Raw genomic sequence first — 26,481 nt, forward strand, 5'->3', positions numbered from 1 at the left:
TTGGAGGTAAAAGGGGGCATTGGCTCTCACCCCCAGAGGTTCCTGAAATACCAGGCCATCCTGGTACAGCAGGATGATGCAGAAATAACTGTAACTAATATTGTCAACCCAGCATCTTTCCTTAGCAGAACTCCTAGACAACAAGTATTTCATGACTGCTTTGAAACAACTGCAGCTACGGACTGTTGCCAGTCGGACCTGAAAGATGAATCCTTAGAAGATGCAGAAGACACCTGGCTTACTGATGGAAGCAGTTTTGTGAGACAAGGAAACCGTAAGGCAGGATATGCAGTAACTGCTACTGACAAGGTAATTGAAGCACAACCACTGCCTGTGGGGACTTTCTCTCAGAAGGCTGAAATAACTGCCTTGACAAGAGCCTGAAATATATGGACAGATGCTAATTATGTATTTGGGATGCTACACGCTCATAGCACCATCTGAAAAGAGCAAGGAACGCTCACACACAAGGAAAAACAGCATAATGTAAATCTACCAAAGAGCGTGGCTATTATACATTGTAAAGAACATCAGAAAGGTAACACTGTACAGGAAACTGGAGATAAGATGATGGATCAGGTGGCTAAACAGGTAGATGAAGAAGGCTTTAATTCCAGACTGTAAACTTAAAATTTCTGAACCTGAGTCAAAACCTGTAAAATATTTTAAAGAGGATAGCAATCTAATTAATGATTTAGAAGGAAGAGAGCAGGCTGACAGATGGACATGTTGTTTTGCCCTTTGGTATTTTATGGAAATTGGTTCTAAGGGAGGATAAGAAAATGTATTGGGCAAACAGACATTACAAAGTACGATCCTAGTACCAGGAAAGGGGTTCAAGTGGGCCTATTGGGAAAGAGAACCTTCAAGGGCAACAGTGACAAATTGATTTCTTGAAACTCCCAAGAAAAGGGGGGCATCGCTGTATGTTGGTACTAACTGATACCTTTTTGGGATGGCTAGAGGTGTTTCCCTGTAGGACTAATAAGGCTCGAGAAGTAACGAAAATGCTGTTACATGCTGTTAATTCCAAGGTTCGGGGCTCCTGTAGCAATCTCATATGAGATAGATTGCTACAGGATATTTGACCTATATCTATATTACGATTTCTCCTGACGGTGTGCAAGTTAGGTGGAACGATCCCCCTTGCACCAGGGTGTACGTGTGTCACCAATAAATACATACCTGCTCTATATCCTTAGTGGCTATAGGGTCTGATTTCCGCATGTCACCAATGCAAGTAAAAAAGTAGCCCACGAGGGAATAGCATGGGGATCACAGAATCACAGTTGGAGAGGACCCACTAAGACCATCTAGTCCACACCTGTCACAGAGTTATCTATACATCTGTCTGTGTCCATGACAAGGGGGGTAAGGGGCGGGAGGGCAGCAAGCATACAGGCCCACCAGCACGAAAAAGGAGAGGGAGGGGGGATGTGGACAATTTATGGGCTGCTTTGGACTGGTTTTATGACTAATGAGGCAGGGGACCGACAGACCCATGCCCTGTGAAAAGGGAAAAGGGGAAAAGGGGAAAGGGCAGGGAGATGGGAGACGGGCCTAGAAACAGAACAGCATCATCGATCTGTGGAGGAAAGTTAATTTAATAGATATGATGTGGTCTTGTGCAAGGCCTCTGCCATGGCCATCTACCACATCCTGACAACCAAATTGGAGGGATGTGGATTTGATGGGTGGACAACCCGATGGATAAGGAGTTGGTTGAAGGGCCGCAGACAAAGGCTGCTGGTTAAAGGTTCGGTGTCCAGGTGGAGGCTGGTAATGAGCTGTGTCCCCCAGGGGTCTGTCTTGGGACCGGTGCTCTTTAACATCTTTAACATCAAGGCAAGGTTTTGCACTTGGGCTGGGGGAATCTCAGGCATATATACAGACTGGGAGGAGCAATCCTTGAGAGTAGCCCTGCAGGGAAGGACCTGTGGGTCCTGGCAGATGAAAAACTTACCATGAGCCAACAGTGTGCTCTTGCAGCTCGGAAAGCAAATGGTATCCTGGGCTCCATGAGAAGAGGGGTGGCCAGCAGGGACAGGGAGGTGATTGTCCCTCGTGAGGCCCCATCTGGAGTACCGCATCCAGGTCTGGAGCTGCCAAAAGAAGAAAGACGAGGAGCTTTTGGAGAGGACCCAGAGGAGGGCCACAGAGATGATCAGAGGGCTGGAGCACCTTCCGTACTGTCATGGTTTTGTAACTTCGCTATTGGTATTCCACATCATAACATCATGGACAAAAGAGAAGAACTACGTATCCCAGAGGACCTCACGGTCAGAGAAGGAAGACACACAACGGAAGGTACGTCATCTGGTTGCGCGCGGTTTTTCTTCACTTTTCGCTTGCTGCCGGGAGAGGAGTGGGTGTGCTTTCCAAGCCGGGCGCATTCATCAAGTAAGGCTTTCGGTTTCGGAAACTCCCTCTCTCTCTCTCTCTCTCTCACTCTCTCTCTCCCTCTCTATTGCTCTTTCGCTCTCTCCCTCATTTCATTTGGTTTATTATCCTTACTCCCAATTAGATTGTATTATATTGTGTCATCTTGCATCCCAACATCATAGTTAGTAAAATAAGTTCTCCTTCTTAGATTGTTGCCGCCGCTTCATTTTTCTCGGGAAGCCGGGGGGGAGGGGGGGCCCGCAAGCCTACTGCCCCCCTGTCACGGGCACAGATCTATCTAGGTAACTCCGTGACACGTACGAAGACAGGCTGAGGGAGCTGGGCTTGTTCAGCCTGGAGAAGCAAAGGCTGTGGGGTGATGTCATTGAAGCTAGCCTTCCAGTACCTAAAGGAAGCCTATAAGCAGGAAGGAAGTCAACTCTTTGCAAGGGCAGATAATAGCAAGACAAAGGGAAATGCTTGAAGTTGAAGGAGGGAAGGTATAGTTTGGATATCAGGGGGTAGTTCATTACACAGAAAGTGATGAGGTTCTGTAACAGGCTGTACAGAGAGGTTGTGGATGCCCCATCCCTATAGGTGTTCAAGACCAGGTTGGATGGGGCCCTGTGCAACCTGGTCTAGTATTACATGTGGAGGTAGCTGGAACTGCCTGCGGCAGTGGGGCTGGAGATGGATGATCCTTGAGGACTCTTCCCACCCAAGCCATTCTTTGATTCTAGGATTCTACGATTAGATATTTATAAGCATTGATTGGTAAGATCCCTTCTCAGCCTTCTCTTCTCCAGGCTGAACAGTCCCAGCCCTCTCAGCCTTTCCTCATAAGGGAGATGCTCCACGCCCCTCCTCATCCTTGTGGCCCTCGGCTGCACCCTCTCTAGAAGTTCCCTGTCTTTCTTGAGCTGAGGAGCCCAGAGTGGGACACCGCACTCCAGATGCGGCCTCAGCAGGGCAGAGGAGAGGGGGAGGATCACCTCCCTCGACCTGCCGGCCAGGCTCTTCGGAAGGCAACCCAGGATCCCACTGGCCGCCTTGGCCACAAGGGTGCACTGCTGGCTCACGGCTAACCTGTTGCCCACCAGGACACCAAGCTCCTTCTCTGCAGAGCTTCTCTCCAGCAGGTCAGCCGCTGACCTTTATCGATGCATGTGGTTATTCCTCCCCCTTGCTAAACCTCATCAGGTTCCTCTCTGCCCCACTCTCCAGCCCGTTCAGACCTCACGGAATGGCAGCACAGCCTGCCGCTGTGTCAGCCACTCCTCCCACATTCGTGGCATCAGCAAACCGATGTGCTGAGGGCACATTCTAGCCCTTCATAAAGCTCACCGATGAAGATACTGAGCAACAGCTGACCCTGTACCAATCCCTGGGGAACAGCACTAGCTACAGGCTTTCAACCAGACTCTGCACTGTGGATCACAGCTCCCCGAGCTCTGCCAGGCAGGCAGATCTTGTCCCACTTTGCCAGCTGACCACCTAGCCAGTGTAAGTGGGGCAGGATTCAGTACGCTGCTATTCAGCCGGGAGTACTGAATGGCTTCAAGACAGTGGTTGCACGCACTGGAGCGTTTGTCTTGCGTGCCAAAGGACCGGGCTGGCCTCCTGCTAAGTAACAAAAATACAGAAGTACACGGTTGGGGTGGGTGATCTTCAAGGCCTTTTTGCAACCTAAAAGATTCTTTGGCTCTCCCGAAGCCCGGAAACCGCAAGGACAAACACAGATGCTTGGTATTCTCAGCTTAACTTCTTGTCCACGATACTCTCAGACGTACCTCTGTTCATTCGACTCCTGTGCAGGTTTTAGCCTAATGTGCGTTTGTGCTGGCCTAGCCTTAGACAAGGGCCCGACTCCCACCAGGCCGCTCACTCCCTCCTCCACCCCAACAGGAGAGCAGGAGAACAGGGGATGGGAAAGCTCGTGGGTCGAGATAAAGACAGGGACATCACTTGACAGTTACTCCGATGGACAAGAGAGACTCAACATGGGAAATGTTAAAGTAATTTATTGAGAACTAAGCCAGCCAGCATTCCCCTAGGCAGATAGCTTTCCCCTCGCGTCACCATCATGGGCTGGATCGCCGTGGAGCCTGAATTGATACACGCAGGTGTACTCCGGGTGGCCCCAGTTGCTCAGCACTTGCAGCCTTACGTACTTGATGAACCCAGAGTGCTCGTTCTGCAAGGAGGAGGAGAAATGAATTGAGTTTTCCTCTCTTCTCTGTGACCACTGACAATGCGGCAGCGACACACTCGTGCAGCACCTTCCTTCAGGCTGCCTTACTAGGTCTTTTGACACGCTGATATGCTGCCATAGCACAATCCAGACATTTCTTGCCCTGCTCCACCTCTTTGGTCACATGAGTTTTCAAGAAAGAAACAGCTACCAAAAGCTGCAGCGAGTTCCACTGGCAAGTTCTTTGCACTTGCTTTGAGTGCGTGTTCACGCACAGAAAACGCAGGGACGTTACTCTCATTGCCTTCCCTAGAATGGCACCCAAGCAGAATGGCCTCCCTTATGCTGCACTGGAGCCCAGCAGCGCTAAAATCTGAGGCAGCACTGAAGCTTAAAAACCAGAAGGAAACAGGAACAGCACAGCACTCCAGGCATGTGCAGCTAGTAAGTGGCAGCAGCAGAAATGCCAGAGGGCCCCCATACGCCTCTGGCTTGCTTGGAAGCTTCTCCCCAGCCAACCGCAGTCCTCCTCTCCCACGCTTCACGCCCCTCTTTGTCACCGTACCTTCAGCTGGAAGGTCTGACCGGGAGCCTGGCCTGGCGTGAAGATGAACTCTCCCAGCAACGTTCCTTTCTCGTCATCTTCCTCCTGCAGGCCCTACAGAAAGACAGGGGTGGAGAAGACAGAACAGTGGGATGCGCTGCCGGCACAGGATCCCAGAGCCCCACAGGGACTGGAAGCAAAGGTGGTCGAGGACCATCCACTGTGCCACTTCCCTGTCCCTCCGCCTCTCTAACTACCAACTCGCCCCAAGAGTGGGAAACTTTCTTTGCTGTGCTATCTTGGACAAAAGAGGAACGCTGTGGAAATGGAGCAACTCTGAGGAGCTTGTTTCTCCTCCCCGGCAGGGAGGAACTGCACGCTGCCGCCCTCTTGGGTCTGCAACCACCCCCCGCATCAAACGCTACGCAACACCCCCTTCCCCCCCCCCCCGCAACAACCCAGAGGAATCACTTACATAGACAGCAAAGTCCTTTGGAGCACTGGAGATGCTGTCTGCATGGTACGCTGCTGCTGGAACCCCATGATTTATCGTAACTGCCGTGGGGAAGACGGCCACAGGCAACTTGATGAAGACGTGCCCTTGACTTCCCGGGAAGGGCCAGCAGTTACCTGGATGATTGTCAGGCTAAACAGAGGAGAAGAAGGAACAGTGTTCATGTGCAAAAGAGCGTCCTGGCTGAAATTCCTGCCCCAGCATCGGGGGCTCTAGAGGCGTACTGGCCCATCAGCTCTGCTCTGAAGCACAGGAGGCATACGTGCGTGGCGGTGAGCTGGGTGCACCACTTGCAGAAGCTCTCGGGTTCCTTCTTTTGTGGAGCAACTTGCCAAAAACGGGGAGGGGCTGCTGAGGCTGAAAGGCACCCGCCCAGGGCAAAGAAGCGCTCACCTGCACGAGCCTTTCCTGGAAGGGGAAGCAACCGCTCCCTCTCATCCAGTCCCACCTCCTTCCACGGGCACCAGCCAAGTCTCCGACTTGTGCAAGTAGCTCAGGAGCAGTGCCAGGATGGGCTGGCAAACACAACATGGGGCCCTCCTGCAGCGCACGCCCTCCTGCAGTGCCCGCTTGGGTTCGCTAAGAGCCCCAGCGTTCTCGCAACCCACATCTCTCGTGGCACCTGAGGGGTTCCCCTTCAGTGCCAGCCTGACACTTCCACAGTGGCTGGGAAGACAAGCAAGCTAAGCTAGCAGAAGCCTGCACAGAGGACTTGGGGCAGTCTGGCAGAAGACATTCTCAGCCGGGATACACAGGAGGGGAGTAGGTCCTCGCAAGAAGACCACAGGAAAAGAAAGCTGAGATGCGAGGACAAGGGTAAAGGCAACCCCCAGCAGGGCGTTTGGCCCCCTCCGCCCCGCACCATTCTTCTCCCTGTTTCTCGGTGTTCTTACCTCCAGAATAACCTCAGGAGGCCTCATATAAGCCACCAGAGGCAGTGACTGCCAGAAGACTCTCCCACTTCCAATCCAGGAGGGAGAAGTCTTGGAACGAACGATAGCGGCGCCTGCAAAGTAAAACACGGGCACAATGGTCAAGCGAGGCCAGGAGGAATCAAGGGCTGCTGACCTTGTTTTCCGCATGAACAGCCGCACCGAGATGCCGGCTGCCTTTGCACTGTCCTCTTGGAAAGAGCTTCTAAGCAGTCCTATATCCCCCACAGTGACATTCCCCACGTTCTCACCTGCAGTAGCCCTCTGCAACACAATGCAGGGACTCACCCAACTATGGGGGCCGCACAATGCAGGGACACAGTGCAGGGACTCACCCAACTATCCTAAGGGGCCTCACAAACTGCCAGCCAGCTGAGCAATCCCGTGACAAACACCACCAAGTAGGTGTAGTGCTTTTCAGATGTGCTCCAGCCCACTGAAGACTCTCCCAGCAAGCGCATTCTCAGGGCACACACTGGCCATTCACTCCTCAGCTCTTCCCCCCTGCCACTGCTCAAATGCCCGTCCTGTCCAACTGGACAAGAAGCGCTTTGGAACCAGTACGCGTGGTCTGTTTGTTTCTACAGTTCACCTGAAGTTTTGCTGGCATAATTGGTCATCTGGAATGGGCTTTCTTCCAGCTTCTCCAGTACTTGGTCGATGATCTTTTGAACAGCCTGGGAAGAAAGACAAAGGAGAGTGCTCGTCAGAAGGAAGAGAACAGGGCAAAGAGTTGCCTCCCAGCTCCCCTGCAAAGCCAGCCAAAGCAAACTCGGCTGCTCCACTTGGATGTAAGGAACACTGGAGTTGCCTGGGAACCTCCAGAGCTCTCCTATGACCATCTGGCATGGGAATGGAGAGGCTGCTCCCTCGGGTGCACCGGACACGGATGCAGCAGAAAAGGGTCTTTCCTGTTGACATGCCCCACGACAGACACGCAGCACTGACAGCACTGACTCCTGGCCAGGCGATGGGGCTCGACTCAGGCACAAGGCAGGGATTGCCCAGAGGTCACCACAACAGCTGAGGTCCAGCCGTACACAGAGAGTTAACTTAAAGCGGAAGACACAGCTCGCCTACTGCAATGGGGAAGAAAGGCAAAATGCAGAGGGAACTGATGCCAGGCCTCAGGCTAACGTGGCCCTCGAGATTCCCAGCACGCATCGTCAGCTCAGGCTTCGGGCAGACCTGGGACCGTGCGAGTTCAAGCCACCTAAAGAGACGGTATCCAGGGAGCAGGGGCTCTGAAACCAGAACAGCTTGCAGACTGGATGCCCCGCGGGGAGGCTGAAACACAGCAGTGCCCGTGGATCGGCACAGGCCCCAGGAACCCAGGGCTCCCAGTCTCAACTCAGGCTGCTGGCTTACAGGTCTTCCAGGGGAACCTGCCACCTCACGCACAGCAGCAGGTGCAGGTATGGACTGCTGAGACCGCTCTTTCTTTCCAGTCCTCCCCTCAGGATCACCCAACAGAGAGCAAGAAATGACTGAGGCGTCTGAAATTCCCACCACAGCACATTCCTTTCCCCTACAAGAACTCCGGAGCAACAAAAGAAAGGACCAGGGGCAATGCACGAGTGTTTCTTCCTGCAGGACAAGACTTTTAGCTGGCTGTGACAGGGAATGGTAGCAAGATATAATGCCAGAGTGGGGAAAGAACTCTCTTAGCAGAGCTATCTGCAGTGGCCTCTTACCTCGCCTGTAAAGCCTGGGAGCTCAGTTCTCCTCAGGGCTTCGTGGAGAGCACGCTCGGTGATGTCCCTCGCTCTCCATTGCAGGACATGAAGCTGCCGCTGGACCTTAGCAAGCTCCTCGTCAAGGCTCACCATTTCCCCACCACCACGCGCCAGCCTAGAGACAGCAGGTGATGGAGAGAGTGTACACAGCTGTCTTCTCACAAGCTGTGGGACTGAGGCAGTGAACGAGCCTCACTCTGCGTGATGACGGGGTCACCAAGATTTAAGAGGGAGGTGACAATTCTGGTTGGCCAGCTCCAAGAGCTCCCGACCGAGAAGGTGCTTCCAGGCTTCCTGGGTAACTCGGGGGGGAACTAATGGACGTGGAGCTAGAGCAGTTTGAAAGAAAAGCTGAGAGAGGAGAACGGGAAATGGGAGAAGCTCGGGGCACTGCGCCAGGGAAGTCGGAGTCGGGGAACGAGTGGTCATGGACAAGGGGCAGAACTCCTTTAAAGAAGGGTCTAGCCTAAGGGAGATGGCTTTTTACCTTGCAGTCACTCCTGCTGTTGTCTTTATACCTTCCACAAGACCTCCGACACAATAAACACCTGTCAGGAATTCCACAAAGCTCTCAATGAATCGTCTCTATAAACACCTGGGGTTCTGCCTTGGGCTGCCCTCTCCCCTAACCCCAACCCTGGGCAGAACAAACCACTGGGGGCTTCCAAAAGAAGCATCCTCAAGTCAGAGCTCTACAGACACTCACCGAAGGACGCCACAGCCACTGTGACCAGCACCAGGGCAACTGTCTTCCAAACCTTAGTTTGCCTACGAAGGAGGAAGGAGAAGTGTGGGGAAGACTGGTGAAGCAGGCAGTATCTGCACTACGGAGCAACAGATGTTTCAAGCTCAGGAAGGAACCATATCCTTACCAGTTCCCCCGCTCGCCATGTCCTTGTTGCTCCATTTCCTTGCAGCACAAGGAACAAAACACGCAGCTCGCTAAGCAGTGAGCCAATCCCTCTCCAACAGCTGTGCTGTCAGAACCGAGAGTGCCGGAGGCGTGGGGACAAGCTGCCTCTGTGCTGATGGCCCATTGTGACTTCACAGTGGTCAGTGATGTCACCGCAGAGGAGGCAGCGCCCTGTTTTGAGCAACAGCCCAGCCTGACAGGGAACAGGTTTTGCACCTCCTGCCGGCAGGAGGAAAGATGCTACAAGACCACAACACCTCCTGCCAAGCAGCCTGCCTGGGAGGATCCTGCTGAAGGGGGACAGGCTGGGAGCTACAGGCCGCCTTTTTCAGTCTCGCCTTTTGATGCTCTGTACGTCAGAGGTCGCACGCTGGGTCCCCAGACTTTTCCAATGCTTTCCTGCATCTGCATTCCTAGTGTCAGCCGGCGTTGCATTACAGCCATGGCACAAGCAGACGTGAAGGACTGCAAATGGCAGTTCCTGTAGAAAACACCAACAGGAAAAAACTGCACGCAGTTCTTCCTGCTCGTGACAATTTCCATGCGCATACATGAATAAAAGTCACTGCTTTTCAAAAGATGACAAGGCACGCCACTGAAAATTACAAGTAGCCCACAGGGGAAGAGCGTGGGGATCACAGAATCATAGGATGGCTTGGGTTGGAACAGACCTCAAGGGTCATCAAGCTCCAGCCCCCTTGCTGCATGCAGGGCTACCGACCTCCATATCTAATACTAGACCGGACTGCCCAGGGCCCCATCCAACCTGGCCTTGAACACCTCCAGGGACGGGGCATCCACAACATCTCTGGGCAGCCTGTGCCAGCACCTCCCCACTTTCTCTGTAAAGAGCTACCCCCTCATATCCAACCTAAATCTTTCCTCCCTCAGCTTAAAACCATTTCCCCTCGTCCTGCCATTATCTACCCTTGCGAAGAGTTGACTTCCCTCCTGCTTATAGGCTCCCTTTAGGTACTGGAAGGCTAGCTACAATGACGTCACCCCGCAGCCTTTGCTTCTCCAGGCTGAACAAGCCCAGCTCCCTCATCCTGTCTTCATAGGGGAGGTGCTCCAGCCCTCTGATCATCCTTGTGGCCCTCCTCTGGGTCCTCTCCAACAGCTCCCCACCTTTCTTGTATTGGCGGCCCTGGACTTGGACGCAGTACTCCAGATGGGGCCTCACGAGGGCAGAGTAGAGAGGGACAATCACCTCTTTGTCCCTGCTGGCCGCCCCTCTTCTGATGGAGCCCAGGATACCAAGGCATGCTCAACAGCAATAGCAACAAGATCAGAACTTTTCAAGTGCATCGCAGTTTCCAAGTCCTCCTCCTCGTTTCCCATGCTGCGTGCATTGCTACAAAGGCACTTCAGCTGGGCCTTCTGTCTCACCGCCTTGCTAGAGGATCTAGGATCCCCTAGAGCAACAGCATCCCCCCGTCCTTCTCCATCCCTTTGTACTCCACCCTCTTCATCCACCGAGTTCACTGCGAACCCTCCAACTACCTGCTCAACCCCGGTGGCCCTCATTTTGTCCCCTTCCCCCGTAACACCTGGTTTGAAGACCTTTCAATGAAGGGTCCCGCCAGTTCCTGGGCTGGGACCCTTCTACACCCCTAGAAGACAGGTGAGTTTCCACCTGCAGCCATCATGCCAGGTGCCGAGTAAATTACCCCATGGTCAAAGAAACCAACATTCTTCTGTTTGCACCAACCTCTACGCCATTTACTTATGAGGGGGGTTTCCTGACCTTCTCTGTACCCTTCCCTGCCACTGAAGGGACAGGAGAAAATGTAGGTGTAGTGCTTCTCAGATGTGCTCCAGCCCACTGAAGACTCCCTCAGCAAGCACATTCTCAGGGCACACACACTGGCCATTCACTCCTCACCCCTTCCCCCCTGCCACTGCTCAAATGCCCGTCCTGTCCAACTGGACAAGAAGCGCTATGGAACCAGCACGTGTGGTCTGTTTGTTTCTACAGTTCAGAAGCACCTGAAGTTTTGCTGGCATAGTTGGGCATCTGGAATGGGCCCAACAATAAAGACGTTAAATAGAAGCAATCGCTTCCAGGCATCTTTTTCCAGGCTTGGCATTTCCTGATCATCACCTGCCAGCCTGGAGTCAGCAGGTAACGGGGAGAGCAGTGCTGTCTTATCACAAGCTGTGGGACTGTGCAGCAGGGAACGAGCCTCACTCCGCGTGACGTCGGGGTGTGAGAACCCTTCTTTGTCTTCTGTCTCAAAGCTTGCTTCCTGAGGTATTTCTTGTGATAAGACTCTAACTCATTTATGGAGGTGGTAAATGATGGGTGCAACCGTGTGACAATCAACATCACTTTGACATTAGAAGCACCTTCCTCCAGAGCTGCTTGCCTCAGGAGTGGTTACTGGAGGAAGATCTGGCCTGTGACTAAACAGCCCCAGCTTGGTGTGGGAAAACTGGGGAACGATACCATCGTGCCCGGTGAAAAACAGGATGCAGATGGGCATCCCTGCTCCCTCTTATCTGCTGGCAAGGCCCGCAAGATGGTAACAAAGCAGTTTCTGCTGAGATCCCAGAGCCAGTAGCTGCCACTCCAAGGAGAGCTGACTCAACCGCTTTGGATTTGAGCTGTCACTCAAAAGAGAGCTGACTCGACACTGTGCCATGGAAGTCAGACTCGGGTAACGAGTGGTCATGGAAAAGGGGCAGAGCTCCTCCAAAGGACTGTCAAGGAAAAGGGAGATGGCTTTGTACCTTGCAGTCATTCCTGCCCTTGTCCTTAAGCCTTCATCAAGACTTTCCATGCAGGAAACAACGGTCAGGAATTCCACAAAGCTCGCAATAAATCATCTCCATAGACACCAGGGGTCCTCCCTTGGACCACCCACTCAACTATCGCTGGGCTGAACAAGCTAGTGGGGTTTACAAAAGAAGCATCCTCAAGTCAGAGCTCTACAGAGACACTGAAGGACACCACAGCCATAGGGAACAGAACCAGGTCAACTGCCTTCCAATCTTTAGTTTGCCTATCAAGGAGGAGAAGCGTGGTGAAGAATGGGGAAGCAGGCAGTATCTGTACAGTTCAGAAGAACACTACACTCGGTCAGGACCGAGAGTGGCTAAGGCGTGAGGACAAGCTGCCTCTGTGCTGAGGGCCCTTTGTGCAACAAAAGGACAGTCCACCGTGACAGTGAACAGCTTTTGCAGCTCCGGTCAGCAGGGGGAAGGATCCAACGAGGTCAGCACACCTCCTGCCAAGCAGCCTGCTTGGGTGTGTCTCTACAGAGTCTCTGTAGAGACTCACCCGAGGACGCCACAGCCATGCTGAACAGCACCAGGGCAAGCACAAATGCTTGGTACTGTCAGCTGAACGACTGTCTGCAGTGGCCTCTTAGCTCCCTGGGAAACCCTGGGAGCTCAGTTCTCTTTTGGGCTTTGTGGAGAGAGTGTTCGCTGATGTCCCTTGCCCTCCTTTGCATTAAATGAAGCTGCTGCTGGATCTTCCTGAGCTCTTTTTCCAGGCTCGGCATTTCCCGATCATCACCTGTCAGCCTGGAGACAGCAGGTAAGGGGGAGAGCACCGCTGTCTTATCACACACCGTGGGCCTGTGCAGCAGGGGACGAGCCTCACTCTGCGTGACGATGGGGTAACCAAGACACGGACACAGGAAATACCTGTCAGGAATTGCACATAGCTCTCTATGCACCAAGTATTAACACTCGGGGTTCTTCCTTGTGCTGCCCACTCCCCTGTCCCTGGGCAGAATAAACCCCTGAGCGCTTCCTAAGGAAGCATGCTCAAATCGGAGCTCTGCAGCACGCACCCAAGGACACCACAGCCACGCTGAATAGCACCAGGGCAAGCACACATGCTTGGTATTCTCAGCTGAACGACTGTCTGCAGTGGCCTCTTAGCTCCCTGGTAAACCCTGGGAGCTCAATTCTCCTATCACCCTGGGAGCTCAATTCTCTTCAGGGTTTCACGGACCGTGCAATCGCTGATGTCCCTTGCCCTCCACTGCAGGAAATTAAGCTGCTGCTGGATCTTCCTGAGCTCTTCTTCCAGGCTTGGCATTTCCCAATCATCACCTGCCAGCCTGGAGACAGCAGGTAATGGGGAGAGCACAGCTGTCTTATCACAAGCCATGGGACTGTGCAGCAGGGAACGAGCCTCACTCTGCGTGACGATGGGGTAACCAACACATAAACACAGGAAATACCTGTCAGGAGTTCCACAATGCTCTCTATACACCAGGCATTAACACTCGGGGTTCTTCCTTGTGCTGCCCACTCCCCTGTCCCTGGGCAGAAAAATCCCCTGGGTCCTTCCTAAGGAAGCATGCTCAAATCAGAGCTCTACAGAGACTCAGGCAAGGACACCACAGCCACAGGAGCAGCACCAGGTCAACTATCTTGCAAACAGTAGTTTGCAACAACAACACAGCCATTTCCATTTCTGTCCTTCCACGGGGGCAGCTGACATTGATGCTGGTGCCTTCTGTGATCAGTCAGGTTCGGCTTGGAGACTTCTCCCTCTGGCTCGAATCTCAGCTCAGAAACTCTCTCTGTCCAGAACAGTATTGTAGAGAGCTTGATAAGCACGAGCTGCGCCCCAAATAAGCCCTCCTCAGGTCTACCTAAGCCGCACCACCCCTGACTTAAATACTTGCTTCGTTTCTCGGGGTCCCACAGGTGTTCAAGAGTAAAATCCCATGGCACCGGGGGTCCCCACGCTTCTTAGATCTTTCCTAAACCTCCCGATATTCCCTGCCACTCAGCATTCTCTGGTTCTGGGGAAGGCTTCCTGCAGATAAGGTCAATGAGGAGGATTACATTCAGGGGGATGAAGAACATGACTGCTGCCTGGTGACTATCACCCTCACGTCTGTCTCGCAGAGAGTTACACCTCGAGTCTGTCTCCTGCTCACACTCTGATACTCCCTAACCTCTCAACCTCCTCCTGGAGTGCAGCCACCACACTGAGCAGATCATCCACCTGCTCGCACCTCACGCACCTGCAGTTCCCGCCTCCCTTCTCCGGCACCAACAGACTCAGGCACTCGCTGCAGCCGCAGACTTGACCTGCCACTTCTTCAGGCAGGGACTCTCAATCACCACCGTATTTCTCACCGGGCCTTTCTGCCTGCTGCAGACCATGGGGAGACACGTTGTCCGGGAGGCAACCGACAGGTAAGAGGCCTACTGCTGGGCAGAGATCCTAGGCCCCGCGTAAGCCGCCGCGCCGCCCCGCGTCCTGCACGCTCGCCCTGCTCGCCGCGCTCCGTAGTGGCAGGTTTTAGACACGCAGGGGGTGGTCCGCCGCTGCTCCTGGCTCCGCCGCCTCGGCGTAAGATCACCGCTGCCACGCGGAGGACGATGGCGCCCGGCGGTGCTCCGTGACAGGGCGACCCCTCAAGCCGAGGCGATTCCCTGCTGCAGTGCGGAATGCGTCCGCTCCGAGCCGAGTACCTCGCCAAAAGGAATCGCAGAATGGTATGGCTCGGAAGGGAGCTCTGAAGACCATTTCGTCCACAGCCCTGCTAAAGCGGGTTCCCTGCAGCGGGCTGCCCAGCAAAGCGTCCAGGCGGGCTTTGAATATCCCCACAGAAGGAGACTCCGCACCCTCTCTGGGCAGCCCGGCCCGCTGTCTGACACCCTCACAGGCAAGACATATTTCCTCATGTTCGCATGGAATTTCCTGTGTTCCAAAGTGTGCCCGTTGCCCCTTAATTCTGTCTCTGGGCACCAGCGAAAAGAGCTGGCCCCATCCACTCGACTACCGCCCATTAGATATCTATAAGCACTGGTAAGATCCCTTCTCAGCCTTCTCTTCTCCAGGCTGAACAGTCCCAGCCCTCTCAGCCTTTCCTCATAAGGGAGATGCTCCACGCCCCTCCCCATCCTTGTGGCCCTCGGCTGCACCCTCTCTAGGAGTTCCCCGTCTTTCTTGAGCTGAGGAGCCCAGAGTGGGACACCGCACTCCAGATGCGGCCTCAGCAGGGCAGAGGAGAGGGGGAGGATCACCTCCCTCGACCTGCCGGCCAGGCTCTTCGGAAGGCAACCCGGGATCCCACTGGCCGCCTTGGCCACAAGGGTGCACTGCTGGCTCACGGCTAACCTGTTGCCCACCAGGACACCAAGCTCCTTCTCTGCAGAGCTTCTCTCCAGCAGGTCAGCCGCTGACCTGTATCGATGCATGTGGTTATTCCTCCCCCTTGTTAAACCTCATCAGGTTCCTCTCTGCCTCACTCTCCAGCCCGTTCAGACCTCACGGAATGGCAGCACAGCCTGCCGCTGTGTCAGCCACTCCTCCCACATTCGTGGCATCAGCAAACCTATGTGCTGAGGGCACATTCTAGCCCTTCATAAAGCTCACCGATGAAGATACCGAGCAACAGCTGACCCCGTACCGATCCCTGGGGAACAGCACTAGCTACAGGCTTTCAACCGGACTCTGCACTGTGGATCACAGCTCCCCGAGCTCTGCCAGGCAGGCAGATTTTGTCCCACTTTGCCAGCTGACCACCTAGCCAGTGTAAGTGGGGCAGGATTCAGTACGCTGCTATTCAGCCGGGAGTACTGAATGGCTTCAAGACAATGGTTGCACGCACTGGAGCGTTTGTCTTGCGTGCCAAAGGACCGGGCTGGCCTCCTGCTAAGTAACAAAAATACAGAAGTACACGGTTGGGGTGGGTGATCTTCAAGGCCTTTTTGCAACCTAAAAGATTCTTTGGCTCTCCCGAAGCCCGGAAACCGCAAGGACAAACACAGATGCTTGGTATTCTCAGCTTAACTTCCTGTCCACGATGCTCTCAGACGTAACTCTGTTCATTCGACTCCTGTGCAGGTTTTAGCCTAATATGCGTTTGTGCTGGCCTAGCCTTAGACAAGGGCCCGACTCCCACCAGGCCGCTCACTCCCTCCTCCACCCCAACAGGAGAGCAGGAGAACAGGGGATGGGAAAGCTTGTGGGTCGAGATAAAGACAGGGACATCACTTGACAGTTACTCCGATGGACAAGAGAGACTCAACATGGGAAATGTTAAAGTAATTTATTGAGAACTAAGCCAGCCAGCATTCCCCTAGGCAGATAGCTTTCCCCTCGCGTCACCATCATGGGCTGGATCGCCGTGGAGCCTGAATTGATACACGCAGGTGTACTCCGGGTGGCCCCAGTTGCTCAGCACTTGCAGCCTTACGTACTTGATGAACCCAGAGTGCTCGTTCTGCAAGGAGGAGGAGAAATGAATTGAGTTTTCCTCTCTTCTCTGTGACCACTGACAATGCGGCAGCGACACACTCGTGCAGCACCTTCCTTCAGGCTGCCTTACTAGGTCTTTTGACACGCTGATATGCTGCCATAGCACAATCCAGACATTTCTTGCCCTGCTCCACCTCTTTGGTCACATGAGTTTTCAAGAAAGAAACAGCTACCAAAAGCTGCAGCGAGTTCCACTGGCAAGTTCTTTGCACTTGCTTTGAGTGCGTGTTCACGCACAGAAAACGCAGGGACGTTACTCTCATTGCCTTCCCTAGAATGGCACCCAAGCAGAATGGCCTCCCTTATGCTGCACTGGAGCCCAGCAGCGCTAAAATCTGAGGCAGCACTGAAGCTTAAAAACCAGAAGGAAACAGGAACAGCACAGCACTCCAGGCATGTGCAGCTAGTAAGTGGCAGCAGCAGAAATGCCAGAGGGCCCCCATACGCCTCTGGCTTGCTTGGAAGCTTCTCCCCAGCCAACCGCAGTCCTCCTCTCCCACGCTTCACGCCCCTCTTTGTCACCGTACCTTCAGCTGGAATGTCTGACCGGGAGCCTGGCCTGGCGTGAAGATGAACTCTCCCAGCAACGTTCCTTTCTCGTCATCTTCCGCCTGCAGGCCCTACAGAAAGACAGGGGTGGAGAAGACAGAACAGTGGGATGCGCTGCCGGCACAGGATCCCAGAGCCCCACAGGGACTGGAAGCAAAGGTGGTCGAGGACCATCCACTGTGCCACTTCCCTGTCCCTCTGCCTCTCAAACTACCAACTCGCCCCAAGAGTGGGAAACTTTCTTTGCTGTGCTATCTTGGACAAAAGAGGAACGCTGTGGAAATGGAGCAACTCTGAGGAGCTTGTTTCTCCTCCTAGGCAGGGAGGAACTGCACGCTGCCGCCCTCTTGGATCTGCAACCACCCCCCGCATCAAACGCTATGCAACACCCCCCCCACCCCCCCACAACCCAGAGGAATCACTTACATAGACAGCAAAGTCCTTTGGAGCACTGGAGATGCTGTCTGCATGGTACGCTGCTGCTGGAACCCCATGGTTTATCGTAACTGCCGTGGGGAAGACGGCCACAGGCAACTTGATGAAGACGTGCCCTTGACTTCCTGGGAAGGGCCAGCAGTTACCTGGATGATTGTCAGGCTAAACAGAGGAGAAGAAGGAACAGTGTTCATGTGCAAAAGAGCGTCCTGGCTGAAATTCCTGCCCCAGCATCGGGGGCTCTAGAGGCGTACTGGCCCATCAGCTCTGCTCTGAAGCACAGGAGGCATACGTGCGTGGCGGTGAGCTGGGTGCACCACTTGCAGAAGCTCTCGGGTTCCTTCTTTTGTGGAGCAACTTGCCAAAAACGGGGAGGGGCTGCTGAGGCTGAAAGGCACCCGCCCAGGGCAAAGAAGCGCTCACCTGCACGAGCCTTTCCTGGAAGGGGAAGCAACCGCTCCCTCTCATCCAGTCCCACCTCCTTCCACGGGCACCAGCCAAGTCTCCGACTTGTGCAAGTAGCTCAGGAGCAGTGCCAGGATGGGCTGGCAAACACAACATGGGGCCCTCCTGCAGCGCACGCCCTCCTGCAGTGCCCGCTTGGGTTCGCTAAGAGCCCCAGCGTTCTCGCAACCCACATCTCTCGTGGCACCTGAGGGGTTCCCCTTCAGTGCCAGCCTGACACTTCCACAGTGGCTGGGAAGACAAGCAAGCTAAGCTAGCAGAAGCCTGCACAGAGGACTTGGGGCAGTCTGGCAGAAGACATTCTCAGCCGGGATACACAGGAGGGGAGTAGGTCCTCGCAAGAAGACCACAGGAAAAGAAAGCTGAGATGCGAGGACAAGGGTAAAGGCAACCCCCAGCAGGGCGTTTGGCCCCCTCCGCCCCGCACCATTCTTCTCCCTGTTTCTCGGTGTTCTTACCTCCAGAATAACCTCAGGAGGCCTCATATAAGCCACCAGAGGCAGCGACTGCCAGAAGACTCTCCCACTTCCAATCCAGGAGGGAGAAGTCTTGGAACGAACGATAGCGGCGCCTGCAAAGTAAAACACGGGCACAATGGTCAAGCGAGGCCAGGAGGAATCAAGGGCTGCTGACCTTGTTTTCCGCATGAACAGCCGCACCGAGATGCCGGCTGCCTTTGCACTGTCCTCTTGGAAAGAGCTTCTAAGCAGTCCTACATCCCCCACAGTGACATTCCCCACGTTCTCACCTGCAGTAGCCCTCTGCAACACAATGCAGGGACTCACCCAACTATGGGGGCCGCACAATGCAGGGACACAGTGCAGGGACTCACCCAACTATCCTAAGGGGCCTCACAAACTGCCAGCCAGCTGAGCAATCCCGTGACAAACACCACCAAGTAGGTGTAGTGCTTTTCAGATGTGCTCCAGCCCACTGAAGACTCTCCCAGCAAGCGCATTCTCAGGGCACACACTGGCCATTCACTCCTCACCTCTTCCCCCCTGCCACTGCTCAAATGCCCGTCCTGTCCAACTGGACAAGAAGCGCTTTGGAACCAGCACGTGTGGTCTGTTTGTTTCTACAGTTCACCTGAAGTTTTGCTGGCATAATTGGTCATCTGGAATGGGCTTTCTTCCAGCTTCTCCAGTACTTGGTCGATGATCTTTTGAACAGCCTGGGAAGAAAGACAAAGGAGAGTGCTCGTCAGAAGGAAGAGAACAGGGCAAAGAGTTGCCTCCCAGCTCCCCTGCAAAGCCAGCCAAAGCAAACTCGGCTGCTCCACTTGGATGTAAGGAACACTGGAGTTGCCTGGGAACCTCCAGAGCTCTCCTATGACCATCTGGCATGGGAATGGAGAGGCTGCTCCCTCGGGTGCACCGGACACGGATGCAGCAGAAAAGGGTCTTTCCTGTTGACATGCCCCACGACAGACACGCAGCACTGACAGCACTGACTCCTGGCCAGGCGATGGGGCTCGACTCAGGCACAAGGCAGGGATTGCCCAGAGGTCACCACAACAGCTGAGGTCCAGCCGTACACAGAGAGTTAACTTAAAGCGGAAGACACAGCTCGCCTACTGCAATGGGGAAGAAAGGCAAAATGCAGAGGGAACTGATGGCAGGCCTCAGGCTAACGTGGCCCTCGAGATTCCCAGCACGGGTCATCGTCAGCTCAGGCTTCGGGCAGACCTGGGACTGTGCGAGTTCAAGCCACCTAAAGAGACGGTATCCAGGGAGCAGGGGCTCTGAAACCAGAACAGCTTGCAGACTGGATGCCCCGCGGGGAGGCTGAAACACAGCAGTGCCCGTGGATCGGCACAGGCCCCAGGAACCCAGGGCTCCCAGTCTCAACTCAGGCTGCTGGCTTACAGGTCTTCCAGGGGAACCTGCCACCTCACGCACAGCAGCAGGTGCAGGTATGGACTGCTGAGACCGCTCTTTCTTTCCAGTCCTCCCCTCAGGATCACCCAACAGAGAGCAAGAAATGACTGAGGCGTCTGAAATTCCCACCACAGCACATTCCTTTCCCCTACAAGAACTCCGGAGCAACAAAAGAAAGGACCAGGGGCAATGCACGAGTGTTTCTTCCTGCAGGACAAGACTTTTAGCTGGCTGTGACAGGGAATGGTAGCAAGATATAATGCCAGAGTGGGGAAAGAACTCTCTTAGCAGAGCTATCTGCAGTGGCCTCTTACCTCGCCTGTAAAGCCTGGGAGCTCAGTTCTCCTCAGGGCTTCGTGGAGAGCACGCTCGGTGATGTCCCTCGCTCTCCATTGCAGGACATGAAGCTGCCGCTGGACCTTAGCAAGCTCCTCGTCAAGGCTCACCATTTCCCCACCACCACGCGCCAGCCTAGAGACAGCAGGTGATGGAGAGAGTGTACACAGCTGTCTTCTCCCAAGCTGTGGGACTGAGGCAGTGAACGAGCCTCACTCTGCGTGATGACGGGGTCACCAAGATTTAAGAGGGAGGTGACAATTCTGGTTGGCCAGCTCCAAGAGCTCCCGACCGAGAAGGTGCTTCCAGGCTTCCTGGGTAACTCGGGGGGGAACTAATGGACGTGGAGCTAGAGCAGTTTGAAAGAAAAGCTGAGAGAGGAGAACGGGAAATGGGAGAAGCTCGGGGCACTGCGCCAGGGAAGTCGGAGTCGGGGAACGAGTGGTCATGGACAAGGGGCAGAACTCCTTTAAGGAAGGGTCTAGCCTAAGGGAGATGGCTTTTTACCTTGCAGTCACTCCTGCTGTTGTCTTTATACCTTCCACAAGACCTCCGACACAATAAACACCTGTCAGGAATTCCACAAAGCTCTCAATGAATCGTCTCTATAAACACTTGGGGTTCTGCCTTGGGCTGCCCTCTCCCCTAACCCCAACCCTGGGCAGAACAAACCACTGGGGGCTTCCAAAAGAAGCATCCTCAAGTCAGAGCTCTACAGACACTCACCGAAGGACGCCACAGCCACTGTGACCAGCACCAGGGCAACTGTCTTCCAAACCTTAGTTTGCCTACGAAGGAGGAAGGAGAAGTGTGGGGAAGACTGGTGAAGCAGGCAGTATCTGCACTACGGAGCAACAGATGTTTAAAGCTCAGGAAGGAACCATATCCTTACCAGTTCCCCCGCTCGCCATGCCCTTGTTGCTCCATTTCCTTGCAGCACAAGGAACAAAACACGCAGCTCCCTAAGCAGTGAGCCAATCCCTCTCCAACAGCCGTGCTGTCAGAACCGAGAGTGCCGGAGGCGTGGGGACAAGCTGCCTCTGTGCTGATGGCCCATTGTGACTTCACAGTGGTCAGTGATGTCACCGCAGAGGAGGCAGCGCCCTGTTTTGAGCAACAGCCCAGCCTGACAGGGAACAGGTTTTGCACCTCCTGCCGGCAGGAGGAAAGATCCTACAAGACCACAGCACCTCCTGCCAAGCAGCCTGCCTGGGAGGATCCTGCTGAAGGGGGACAGGCTGGGAGCTACAGGCCGCCTTTTTATGCTCTGTACGTCAGAGGTCGCACGCTGGGTCCCCAGACTTTTCCAATGCTTTCCTGCATCTGCCTTCCTAGTGTCAGCCGGCGTTGCATTACAGCCATGGCACAAGCAGACGTGAAGGACTGCAAATGGCAGTTCCTGTAGAAAACACCAACAGGAAAAAACTGCACGCAGTTCTTCCTGCTCGTGACAATTTCCATGCGCATACATGAATAAAAGTCACTGCTTTTCAAAAGATGACAAGGCACGCCACTGAAAATTACAAGTAGCCCACAGGGGAAGAGCGTGGGGATCACAGAATCATAGGATGGCTTGGGTTGGAACAGACCTCAAGGGTCATCAAGCTCCAGCCCCCTTGCGGCATGCAGGGCTACCAACCTCCATATCTAATACTAGACCGGACTGCCCAGGGCCCCATCCAACCTGGCCTTGAACACCTCCAGGGACGGGGCATCCACAACATCTCTGGGCAGCCTGTGCCAGCACCTCCCCACTTTCTCTGTAAAGAGCTACCCCCTCATATCCAACCTAAATCTTTCCTCCCTCAGCTTAAAACCATTTCCCCTCGTCCTGCCATTATCTACCCTTGCGAAGAGTTGACTTCCCTCCTGCTTATAGGCTCCCTTTAGGTACTGGAAGGCTAGCTACAATGACGTCACCCCGCAGCCTTCGCTTCTCCAGGCTGAACAAGCCCAGCTCCCTCATCCTGTCTTCATAGGGGAGGTGCTCCAGCCCTCTGATCATCCTTGTGGCCCTCCTCTGGGTCCTCTCCAACAGCTCCCCACCTTTCTTGTATTGGCGGCCCTGGACTTGGACGCAGTACTCCAGATGGGGCCTCACGAGGGCAGAGTAGAGAGGGACAATCACCTCTTTGTCCCTGCTGGCCGCCCCTCTTCTGATGGAGCCCAGGATACCAAGGCATGCTCAACAGCAATAGCAACAAGATCAGAACTTTTCAAGTGCATCGCAGTTTCCAAGTCCTCCTCCTCGTTTCCCATGCTGCGTGCATTGCTACAAAGGCACTTCAGCTGGGCCTTCTGTCTCACCGCCTTGCTAGAGGATCTAGGATCCCCTAGAGCAACAGCATCCCCCCGTCCTTCTCCATCCCTTTGTACTCCACCCTCTTCATCCACCGAGTTCACTACGAACCCTCCAACTACCTGCTCAACCCCAGTGGCCCTCATTTTGTCCCCTTCCCCCGTAACACCTGGTTTGAAGACCTTTCAATGAAGGGTCCCGCCAGTTCCTGGGCTGGGACCCTTCTACACCCCTAGGAGACAGGTGAGTTTCCACCTGCAGCCATCATGCCAGGTGCCGAGTAAATTACCCCATGGTCAAAGAAACCAACATTCTTCTGTTTGCACCAACCTCTACGCCATTTACTTATGAGGGGGGTTTCCTGACCTTCTCTGTACCCTTCCCTGCCACTGAAGGGACAGGAGAAAATGTAGGTGTAGTGCTTCTCAGATGTGCTCCAGCCCACTGAAGACTCCCTCAGCAAGCACATTCTCAGGGCGCACACACTGGCCATTCACTCCTCACCCCTTCTCCCCTGCCACTGCTCAAATGCCCGTCCTGTCCAACTGGACAAGAAGCGCTTTGGAACCAGCATGCATGGTCTGTTTGTTTCTACAGTTCAGAAGCACCTGAAGTTTTGCTGGCATAGTTGGGCATCTGGAATGGGCCCAACAATAAAGACGTTAAATAGAAGCAATCGCTTCCAGGCATCTTTTTCCAGGCTTGGCATTTCCTGATCATCACCTGCCAGTCTGGAGTCAGCAGGTAACGGGGAGAGCAGTGCTGTCTTATCACAAGCCGTGGGACTGTGCAGCAGGGAACGAGCCTCACTCCGCGTGACATCGGGGTGTGAGAACCCTTCTTTGTCTTCTGTCTCAAAGCTTGCTTCCTGAGGTATTTCTTGTGATAAGACTCTAACTCATTTATGGAGGTGGTAAATGATGGGTGCAACCGTGTGACAATCAACATCACTTTGACATTAGAAGCACCTTCCTCCAGAGCTGCTTGCCTCAGGAGTGGTTACTGGAGGAAGATCTGGCCTGTGACTAAACAGCCCCAGCTTGGTGTGGGAAAACTGGGGAACGATACCATCGTGCCCGGTGAAAAACAGGATGCAGATGGGCACCCCTGCTCCCTCTTATCTGCTGGCAAGGCCCGCAAGATGGTAACAAAGCAGTTTCTGCTGAGATCCCAGAGCCAGTAGCTGCCACTCCAAGGAGAGCTGACTCAACCGCTTTGGATTCAAGCTGTCACTCAGAAGAGAGCTGACTCGACACTGTGCCATGGAAGTCAGACTCGGGTAACGAGTGGTCATGGAAAAGGGGCAGAGCTCCTCCAAAGGACGGTCAAGGAAAAGGGAGATGGCTTTGTACCTTGCAGTCATTCCTGCCCTTGTCCTTAAGCCTTCATCAAGACTTTCCATGCAGGAAACAACGGTCAGGAATTCCACAAAGCTCGCAATAAATCATCTCCATAGACACCAGGGGTCCTCCCTTGGACCACCCACTCAACTATCGCTGGGCTGAACAAGCTAGTGGGGTTTACAAAAGAAGCATCCTCAAGTCAGAGCTCTACAGAGACACTGAAGGACACCACAGCCATAGGGAACAGAACCAGGTCAACTGCCTTCCAATCTTTAGTTTGCCTATCAAGGAGGAGAAGCGTGGTGAAGAATGGGGAAGCAGGCAGTATCTGTACAGTTCAGAAGAACACTACACTCGGTCAGGACCGAGAGTGGCTAAGGCGTGAGGACAAGCTGCCTCTGTGCTGAGGGCCCTTTGTGCAACAAAAGGACAGTCCACCGTGACAGTGAACAGCTTTTGCAGCTCCGGTCAGCAGGGGGAAGGATCCAACGAGGTCAGCACACCTCCTGCCAAGCAGCCTGCTTGGGTGTGTCTCTACAGAGTCTCTGTAGAGACTCACCCGAGGACGCCACAGCCATGCTGAACAGCACCAGGGCAAGCACAAATGCTTGGTACTGTCAGCTGAACGACTGTCTGCAGTGGCCTCTTAGCTCCCTGGGAAACCCTGGGAGCTCAGTTCTCTTTTGGGCTTTGTGGAGAGAGTGTTCGCTGATGTCCCTTGCCCTCCTTTGCATTAAATGAAGCTGCTGCTGGATCTTCCTGAGCTCTTTTTCCAGGCTCGGCATTTCCCGATCATCACCTGTCAGCCTGGAGACAGCAGGTAAGGGGGAGAGCACCGCTGTCTTATCACACACCGTGGGCCTGTGCAGCAGGGGACGAGCCTCACTCTGCGTGACGATGGGGTAACCAAGACACGGACACAGGAAATACCTGTCAGGAATTGCACATAGCTCTCTATGCACCAAGTATTAACACTCGGGGTTCTTCCTTGTGCTGCCCACTCCCCTGTCCCTGGGCAGAATAAACCCCTGAGCGCTTCCTAAGGAAGCATGCTCAAATCGGAGCTCTGCAGCACGCACCCAAGGACACCACAGCCACGCTGAATAGCACCAGGGCAAGCACACATGCTTGGTATTCTCAGCTGAACGACTGTCTGCAGTGGCCTCTTAGCTCCCTGGTAAACCCTGGGAGCTCAATTCTCCTATCACCCTGGGAGCTCAATTCTCTTCAGGGTTTCACGGACCGTGCAATCGCTGATGTCCCTTGCCCTCCACTGCAGGAAATTAAGCTGCTGCTGGATCTTCCTGAGCTCTTCTTCCAGGCTTGGCATTTCCCAATCATCACCTGCCAGCCTGGAGACAGCAGGTAATGGGGAGAGCACAGCTGTCTTATCACAAGCCATGGGACTGTGCAGCAGGGAACGAGCCTCACTCTGCGTGACGATGGGGTAACCAACACATAAACACAGGAAATACCTGTCAGGAGTTCCACAATGCTCTCTATACACCAGGCATTAACACTCGGGGTTCTTCCTTGTGCTGCCCACTCCCCTGTCCCTGGGCAGAAAAATCCCCTGGGTCCTTCCTAAGGAAGCATGCTCAAATCAGAGCTCTACAGAGACTCAGGCAAGGACACCACAGCCACAGGAGCAGCACCAGGTCAACTATCTTGCAAACAGTAGTTTGCAACAACAACACAGCCATTTCCATTTCTGTCCTTCCACGGGGGCAGCTGACATTGATGCTGGTGCCTTCTGTGATCAGTCAGGTTCGGCTTGGAGACTTCTCCCTCTGGCTCGAATCTCAGCTCAGAAACTCTCTCTGTCCAGAACAGTATTGTAGAGAGCTTGATAAGCACGAGCTGCGCCCCAAATAAGCCCTCCTCAGGTCTACCTAAGCCGCACCACCCCTGACTTAAATACTTGCTTCGTTTCTCGGGGTCCCACAGGTGTTCAAGAGTAAAATCCCATGGCACCGGGGGTCCCCACGCTTCTTAGATCTTTCCTAAACCTCCCGATATTCCCTGCCACTCAGCATTCTCTGGTTCTGGGGAAGGCTTCCTGCAGATAAGGTCAATGAGGAGGATTACATTCAGGGGGATGAAGAACATGACTGCTGCCTGGTGACTATCACCCTCACGTCTGTCTCGCAGAGAGTTACACCTCGAGTCTGTCTCCTGCTCACACTCTGATACTCCCTAACCTCTCAACCTCCTCCTGGAGTGCAGCCACCACACTGAGCAGATCATCCACCTGCTCGCACCTCACGCACCTGCAGTTCCCGCCTCCCTTCTCCGGCACCAACAGACTCAGGCACTCGCTGCAGCCGCAGACTTGACCTGCCACTTCTTCAGGCAGGGACTCTCAATCACCACCGTATTTCTCACCGGGCCTTTCTGCCTGCTGCAGACCATGGGGAGACACGTTGTCCGGGAGGCAACCGACAGGTAAGAGGCCTACTGCTGGGCAGAGATCCTAGGCCCCGCGTAAGCCGCCGCGCCGCCCCGCGTCCTGCACGCTCGCCCTGCTCGCCGCGCTCCGTAGTGGCAGGTTTTAGACACGCAGGGGGTGGTCCGCCGCTGCTCCTGGCTCCGCCGCCTCGGCGTAAGATCACCGCTGCCACGCGGAGGACGATGGCGCCCGGCGGTGCTCCGTGACAGGGCGACCCCTCAAGCCGAGGCGATTCCCTGCTGCAGTGCGGAATGCGTCCGCTCCGAGCCGAGT

The 26,481-nt window shown here is 54.4% G+C and overlaps 2 protein-coding genes across 2 annotated transcripts; both read right to left on the reverse strand.

Annotated features, from left to right (window-relative positions):
- Positions 1–4,383: 4,383 nt before the first annotated feature.
- LOC121109782 (SUN domain-containing protein 3-like) lies at positions 4,384–14,233 on the reverse strand. Its single transcript, XM_040695850.2, has 9 exons — positions 14,207–14,233; positions 9,006–9,067; positions 8,787–8,847; positions 8,258–8,414; positions 7,156–7,240; positions 6,525–6,637; positions 5,593–5,763; positions 5,139–5,231; positions 4,384–4,576 (listed from the first exon to the last, which is right to left on the reverse strand). Exons 4-9 carry the CDS (start codon positions 8,390–8,392, stop codon positions 4,433–4,435), a joined length of 741 nt encoding a protein of 246 aa, XP_040551784.1. The 5' UTR covers positions 8,393–8,414; positions 8,787–8,847; positions 9,006–9,067; positions 14,207–14,233; the 3' UTR covers positions 4,384–4,432.
- Positions 14,234–16,224: 1,991 nt separating this feature from the next.
- Positions 16,225–26,056, reverse strand: LOC428505 (SUN domain-containing protein 3-like). Its single transcript, XM_040695849.2, has 9 exons — positions 26,030–26,056; positions 20,844–20,905; positions 20,625–20,685; positions 20,096–20,252; positions 18,991–19,075; positions 18,360–18,472; positions 17,428–17,598; positions 16,980–17,072; positions 16,225–16,417 (listed from the first exon to the last, which is right to left on the reverse strand). The coding sequence occupies exons 4-9, from the start codon at positions 20,228–20,230 to the stop codon at positions 16,274–16,276; spliced, it is 741 nt and encodes a 246-aa protein (XP_040551783.1). The 5' UTR covers positions 20,231–20,252; positions 20,625–20,685; positions 20,844–20,905; positions 26,030–26,056; the 3' UTR covers positions 16,225–16,273.
- Between the last annotated feature and the right edge of the window lie 425 nt (positions 26,057–26,481).

The sequence above is a fragment of the Gallus gallus genome, chromosome 2 (genome assembly GCF_016699485.2).
Source record: "Gallus gallus isolate bGalGal1 chromosome 2, bGalGal1.mat.broiler.GRCg7b, whole genome shotgun sequence".
NCBI lineage: Eukaryota > Metazoa > Chordata > Aves > Galliformes > Phasianidae > Gallus > Gallus gallus.

Coding starts and splice junctions, on each gene's coding strand:
- LOC121109782 (XM_040695850.2), bottom strand. CDS start 8,392: ATGGTGAGCCTTGACGAGGAGCTTGCTAAGGTCCAGCGGCAGCTTCAT. Junction 5,764..6,524: donor CTCCTGAGGTTATTCTGGAG/GTAAGAACACCG, acceptor TCCTCTGTTTAG/CCTGACAATCATCCAGGTAA. Junction 5,232..5,592: donor CAAAGGACTTTGCTGTCTAT/GTAAGTGATTCC, acceptor GTCTTTCTGTAG/GGCCTGCAGGAGGAAGATGA.
- LOC428505 (XM_040695849.2), bottom strand. CDS start 20,230: ATGGTGAGCCTTGACGAGGAGCTTGCTAAGGTCCAGCGGCAGCTTCAT. Junction 19,076..20,095: donor TCCCAGGCTTTACAGGCGAG/GTAAGAGGCCAC, acceptor CTTTCTTCCCAG/GCTGTTCAAAAGATCATCGA. Junction 18,473..18,990: donor TTATGCCAGCAAAACTTCAG/GTGAACTGTAGA, acceptor TTTACTTTGCAG/GCGCCGCTATCGTTCGTTCC.